Genomic DNA, 6999 nt, shown 5'->3' with positions numbered 1-6999 from the left:
CCCAGCACCTTTCAGTGCTCAAACCATTCCACAGTGTCACACCACTAACTGAAAGACACACACTTTTTATAGTCGTGCAAACAGCTAGTCTTGAAATTTGGCAGACACGCCTCTTCAACACTGCGTGGAGGTCTGGGACGGTGACCAGGGAGTGGCAGACCAGAGTGGTGGAACAACGGATCAGATCTTCGTTCTAGCAAGGATCCTGGAGGGAGCCTGGGAGTATGCCTAACCAGTCTACATGTGTTTTGTGGATCTGGAGAAGGCCTATGACCGGGTCCCCCGGGAGATACTGTGGGTGCTGCTGCGGGAGTATGGGGTGAGGGGGTCCCTTCTCAGGGCCATCCAATCTCTGTATGATCAAAGAGAGAGCTGTGTCCGGGTTCTCGGCAGTAAGTCGGACTCGTTCCAGGTGAGGGATGGCCTCCGCCAGGACTGCGCTTTATTAACTGTTGCCTTTCTTATATCCCATGAAATGCACACTTTAAATTGCTGGAAAGCAGTGTATCTTTACATGTATAGCACTCATACGCCCGTGCTGTTATTAGTTCCTTCTTCCTACTGAGCCACGCCTTCTTCAAACCACTGATCAGAGTCTCATGTGATGTGAAATAAACCAAACACACGTCTAACTTTGGCAAAGCATTCATGCATCTCTCAAAGAAAGAAGCTGGGCCTTTATAAGAGCAATGAATGAATTCCAGTGCACAGGCTCATAAGCAATGGATGGAAATCTGTAAAAGAGATAAAGAAATATAATATTACAATAAGTAAGCTACAATAGTAAGAATATATATAAGAATCCAATATGAACTCATCCACTAACATTTTGTTCTGCGGGGTTGCTGACCAGGTTAAGTAACAGACTATGTAACCCACAACCATAGATGAAGGAGGCCGTTCATTCCTCGTCTCCACTCCCCTCCCTGACTGCATTGCAAAGCACCTGACTCCCCCCCAGCATAATTCACTTTATTATTAATACTTGGGGGAAAAGCACTAAGTCTACAAAGAATGCTAATGATGTCTAAGCCAGATCAAGCCTTCATAAAACAGACCGTTTTTTCTCATGTCTTTGAACTACACGTGAATTTACATGGCGAAATGGAGAGACACACACACACACACACGAGGGAGTTTACTACAGCCCCAGACACTATGAGGAATGTGTAGACACCTGTGCATGAGTGAATGGGGGTCTTAAGATCCCCTACACCACATCACCTTTTTTTCCACAGCTAGTGAGGGAGGCACAGCCCGTCATAATGCTCGAGCACTGCTGATCACACGCTGCACAGAGGTAATTATGGGGGATTTCTTTAATCCCATACAGATACAGGGCTAACAGTGATGTCCAACATCAATACACTCCACCTCCATTCTGCTACAACATTTGTACCATTTATTAAAAGGGATTCTTAAAGAAATGAAAAAAAAAGAAATCTGATTAAATTTCGGCTAAAGCTCCACCTGGTGAAGAGGGAACACATCCCAAATTAACCTCTGACCTAGATTGGGAAAATAAAACAGCTTTATGAGGAAATGAGCAAGTTAACCCTTTCCGAACTCATTACATTTAAACAATAACCTTAAGCTAGACTACATGTGATAAAGATTAATGAAGCAAAAAAATCCGAGATGTTATTTTGAAATGATTAGGAACACTGCTTGTATCAATTTGTCACACTTGTTTTTCCTAAAACCTTTCAGATCTAGCTCTTGCCTAAAGAACATTACATTGTTTCAAATATTTTCATTGAAAGCATTTGTGCATAAGTCTTGACATTGCTCTTAATTATTTTAGAACATTACATTCCACGCACAACACGCACACAGACACACACGCACACGCACACAGACACACAGACGCACGCACGCACACACAGACACACACACACACGCACGCAAGCACTCCAGCAACAAAATGTTCCATCAGGCTTCAGTATTTTTTCATTTGAATTTATTAACAGAAATGTATTAACATTTATTATGCAGGAATGAGACCTTCTGTGAATACATGGCACAATCATATTATATACATTCCTTAAGGAGACAGTGCACAAACATGGTGGAGGGAGGGGTAAATACGGGAATCTTAAAATGACCCTTCAGTGGGCTCTGACTGACATGAGCCGGGGGGGAAACACTGACTTTTTCAAGTTAAAAATCTTGTTGTTGTTTTTTTTATAAAGAAACATGGCTGTTAACCAAGAAACAAAAAGTAATACTACCGTTTTGTCGTACATCGATTTCTATATACAATCTAGGGACAGGTACTTCACACAAACCAGGGGGAGAAATCTACCACAGTGCTAGGCTGGAGCCTTTTTCTAACTGTAACAATATACATTATTCCCATGTAAGACAACAATGACATGTGCAGCTGATCACCCCACTTTATTTTAAAGAAACTAAATTCGAGTGAACCTTCCTCTCTTTAGCTTATAATGCTTTTGAAGCTCATTGCACATTTTCCCCCCACAGACGATTGTGTCTTAGTAGAATGCCTGTATGAATGTGTGTATTAATAGGTGAGATTAACGCAGTCTCTCTCTGTGGCAGCTCTTCCGCGACTCGTCGTTCTATCTATAATGGTCGGTGTTCAGTGTCCTGTTAAGTAGTCCTGGGTGGAGTCCGAAGCAAAGGAGTCGGCGTCCTCGTTGTCTGAGTCTTCGCTGCTGTCGTCAGCGGCGGGCTCCCCAGACAGGGCGATGCGTGCGTAGTCGTCCGTGTCGATGGACTTGCAGAAGTGAATGGCGTATTTCAGCTTCTCTTCCAGTACCTGTTTACACGAGTACCTGGGCAGCTTCAGCAGGAAAAAACATGTGTAGGACTCCGGCAGGAAGTGGTCCGGGGGGTTGTACTTATCCAGCACCTAGGAACAGAGAACATGATCTTCTTAGTTCTTCCAATCAGGTCAATATAAAGCTGGATTTATACTGTACTTAAAGGTGAGTAACTTTTTACATGTATTAATCTATTTGAATTGCCAATGGGGGAACGGATTGTAACATATAAATATGAAAGTATATAATTTAGTAAGTTACTTATGATTAATCTAATTTAAGTTCTTGCTTACATGGAGACTTGCCTACTAGCTGCTGTGTCTGGCAGAAGTGGAAGCGTTTGCTACAGGTCTGATGGTGCTGACTGAAAAAAGGATTAAAACAGCCTCCCGCACGCACAATCCACTGTCTAAACTATTACATTTTTCGATTATAGGTTTACGCAATCGTATATCAAAACATTTTAAAGACTTTTTAATACCTTCCTAAGCGTGATTTATGGTTGTGCGGAGTCTCCACCCAGAGCTTTCGCCGTAGCCTACATACTGTACGGAAGTGGCCTGAAGTCTAAACTTGTGTGTGCGTCAATCTCTTTAGGAGATTAGCACGGCCGGCGTGTGTGTGTGTGTGTGTGTATATGTGTGTGTGTGTGTGTGTGTGTGTGTGTGTGTGTGTGTGTGTGTGTGTGTGTGTGTGTGTGTGTGTGTGTGTGTGTGTGTGTGTGTGTCAGAGTCCAGCGTAGGTTTGGGTCTCCACGTACCTATGTACGTAGCAACGGCGTAGATTTTACGCAGAAGCATAAATCATGTTTTAAGCTTTTTTTAAGGACTAAATTAAGTGCTTTTTAAGACTTTTATCAAGACCTGCAGTCAGATCTTCTTACCTGCACAACAAAATCCCGCCCACGGAAGTCAGCAATGGTGCGCGGGAGACGCGTGCGCCCCCAGACAAACCTCAGGAAAAGAGACCTCTCTGTGTTGGAGAAGGACTCCATCACCTCCCAGAACCACTGGATGAGCGACGATGTGGGCTCCACTCCCTTATAAGTGGCCACTGACTTCAGCAGGTGGAGAGGGATGTCCGGGCTTCCACACACCTAGTAAGTAAGTACGTAGGTAAAGTTTATTCATATGGCACTTATCACAGACAGAGGCACAAAGTGCTTCACAGGCCAAATAATTAAATACATGGAAAAATGTACAGTCAAACCAGCACACAGCCGGAGGATACAGGCAATGTCCCAACCCTAAAACTGCTCTCACTAACCATTGTTTCAAGTTCGTAACCGGTGAAAAGTGAAAGCAAGGGGACGGGAACTACTCGAGCCATTCCCTCGCGCACAGCAGAGACCTGCTCGTCGAACTCGTGGAGCCTGGAGGGTGGTTTACAACAAAACAGAAAAAGGTGAACACAAGCACAAATTGTAAAGTTTACGCTTTCCTTCATTCAGCGGGTCTCTCACCTGTAGTTAATTGCCAGGCGGACATATTCTGCACGGTTCTCAAGGGTGATGTGGGAGAACTTGGAGCTGAGCTGGATGTCCTGGCCGCTGGCGTTGGGCACGGTGAAGGGCAGGGTCATGGCCTCGAACTCCTCCGCTGTGGCCTCGTTGTCCCGGATGTACATCAAGCCAGGAATAAAATCCTTATCAACCTGAAAGACACAGAGCAGACCACCACTTAGTATCACAGACATTTGCAGGTTAGGGCAAGTTACTCAGGAAGGGTAATAAAACCATCTCGAATTGCCAGACCTTCCTCCACAGCCATGCAGAGGAGGGTCTGGCAAGTCCACACAGCATTCTGGATTATTGGCATTTCTTTAAACCAATCACAATCGTCTTGAGCGGCGCTAATGTTAGCTTGAGATCTGAGGAGCAGTGAACCATAGTCCTCATAAATCCACCGGAAGTTAGAAAGGAACACAAAGAAGCTGAGATGGAAGGACATCCAGCGGAATTTCCAGCAGCATCCAACTACCCCGGAAATGTAAACGTCGTTGATAAAGTCTAGACGTGCGCTATATTACGACAAGCGCCCACGCCACATGGTCACATAAGAAAGCCTACCTAGAAAAACCAAAACAGAATCACCTTCTGGTAGCACAGTGTCACTTGGATTAATACTTCTAACGTAATTACTATTTTGGAAATTAGAATCCCTTACACGACTTGTCACTGGGGAAAGTAATAATATAACAGTATTACATTACTGTCCATTTGGGTTTCATTTCACCAGGAGTATGCATTCTTCACTGTGTGCGTGCATATTTACATGTGAGTGCACTCATGCCCTCGTGCTCACATGATTCCTGGAAGCTCCACCGCCATCTACTCCGTCTGGCTGGATTCATTTCCCATCTAACCTTTCTAATACCTTAAAGGCAAAACCGCAAAAACAAGAGCAGCTTTGTGAAGGAAAAGGGCCTTTTTCCCCACTCTAATATTCTCTCAATGATGGTTCAGGAGCTCATGATTACAACGTGAGGGCAGTGTGAGTAGCCATCTTTTAAACAAAAGCTGAGATTGTGGCTCATGACTTCCTTTACTAACATGAATAAAGATTTGAACCTTTCTGAAGAGCAGGTACTGTGTGAGCTACAGTAACGTTTCTCCCTGCAGAACTCAGTGGAGCTGGCAGCTGATAGGCTTACGGTTTAATCTGAGGAGGAATGTATAGGAATGTGTTCTTTTTGCAGGTTAAAAGGCAGATCACAAGGTCTTGGACTGTTATAAACTGACTGACAAAGAGAGGCATTCCTTCTCATAAATAGTGGCGGAGATGGTAGTTAAGCTTAAGAAGAACAATAAGTGCATGGGTACATAACTTAAAATAATGTTTAACAAACAAACTCATAACTAAGGAGGTGCATGTGTGAGAGATTAGTTCATTGGGAGTCTTGCATTGCCACACCTGTCTGACTAGTCCACATAACATTCCGGATTAGGAGAAATCGCTCTGGTTTTTTGCCATTTCTTTAAACCAATCACAAACGTGTTGGGTGCCGCTAAGCGCAGGGTGCAAGATAGCCTCGAGAAGGAACTTGATTTGGTGGAACACGTGCACGCAGAAAGGCGAGCTCTGGAAATAAAATGACTGTATAGAATGTGATGAGAACTTTACTCAAAAAAAAAGAGAAATATAATTTGTTTGTCAGTTTTAGCTGTGAGGATGTTTCTCGAATTGACCAGAGTTTAGAACGCCAACACGAAGAAAGCGGAAGGTGAGGGACATCCGGCAGAACCTCCAGCAGCAGCTGAACTATCCCGTAAATGAAATGTTGATAAAGACTAGTTCATTAGCATAACTGACCCCTAAAAAATGACACCTGGATTACAGGCTTAACATCATTAAATAAGGCAACCGGACAAGACGAGAAGATGTTAATAATGTAAGTGCTGGGGCCAGGACGGGGAGTTATAATGGTCTCCAGTTTGGAGTTAGTAAGCTGAAATTCAAATTCACTTTACTTCGAGTAAGACACATCAATGGTACCAGGCTTTATCAGGATATACAGTTGCATATTATCCACATAACATTTATACAGTCACAGGTGTAATAGAGGAAGTTCCCCTGGGCAGAGAGCATGAGGACCCTGAGTAAGCTGTTGGAACTACTAAACCGTCACTGGGCCAAAACATACACAAAAAAAGCTAACCCAGTAGTTGATCAGTTTTTCTTAGTCATTTATCATCATATTAACACTTGAATAAAAAGAAACACACTAGACTATCTTCTTTGTCTATGAACTGTCATGTACAGGTGCTACAACTTAAAAACCGATACATAAAGCAAACTAAAAAAGTCTGAACACAGTGGCGTATGCCAGATGGATCTTGTTGACTAATCGGTCTAATGTCTAAATCACTTATAAATAAGATGATCTAAATCACTTATAAAGTGATTTAGATCATCTTATTTGTAGTTAAGAGTGGTTTTGCATGAGAGCCATTGTTTGAAAAGTTACATTCACATTTAAAAAATCCTCATCAGTGTGTACTACATACACACAGGGGGCACCATTGTGTACAGAGGAGCAAGGCTGTGAACGTACCTCACTGAGGTCAGCAATGGTCAGGTTCATGCCAGCCAGCTGTTTCCATACCGGCTCTGCCAGATTCAGACTAAGAGGGCTTCCGGTCCGGATTGCGATACCCAGGAGCACTCCTGCAGACACAGCAAGGCAGAGCATGTTACTCCCAGATCAACAAAGA

The 6999-nt window shown here is 43.5% G+C and overlaps 1 protein-coding gene across 3 annotated transcripts in view; it reads right to left on the bottom strand.

Moving 5' to 3' along the window:
- Positions 1 to 1938: 1938 nt before the first annotated feature.
- The window catches only part of herc2 (HECT and RLD domain containing E3 ubiquitin protein ligase 2), a 47372-nt gene continuing 42311 nt past the window's right edge, over positions 1939 to 6999 (bottom strand). For 2 of the 3 annotated variants that reach the window (XM_032526671.1, XM_032526673.1), the window contains exons 87-91: positions 6840 to 6952; positions 4249 to 4439; positions 4053 to 4158; positions 3670 to 3882; positions 2603 to 2875 (exon numbers count right to left, since the gene is read on the bottom strand). In XM_032526671.1, coding sequence (XP_032382562.1) covers positions 2603 to 2875; positions 3670 to 3882; positions 4053 to 4158; positions 4249 to 4439; positions 6840 to 6952 — 896 coding nt within the window. Of the gene's footprint in view, positions 2876 to 3669; positions 3883 to 4052; positions 4159 to 4248; positions 4440 to 6839; positions 6953 to 6999 lie in introns of all 3 variants that reach the window. The other variant, XM_032526672.1, reaches the window with a different exon arrangement.

Source organism: Etheostoma spectabile, chromosome 9, assembly GCF_008692095.1.
Source record: "Etheostoma spectabile isolate EspeVRDwgs_2016 chromosome 9, UIUC_Espe_1.0, whole genome shotgun sequence".
NCBI lineage: Eukaryota > Metazoa > Chordata > Actinopteri > Perciformes > Percidae > Etheostoma > Etheostoma spectabile.
The sequence above is the reverse complement of the archived record's forward strand: the minus strand, read 5'-3'. Positions and strand labels throughout refer to the sequence as shown.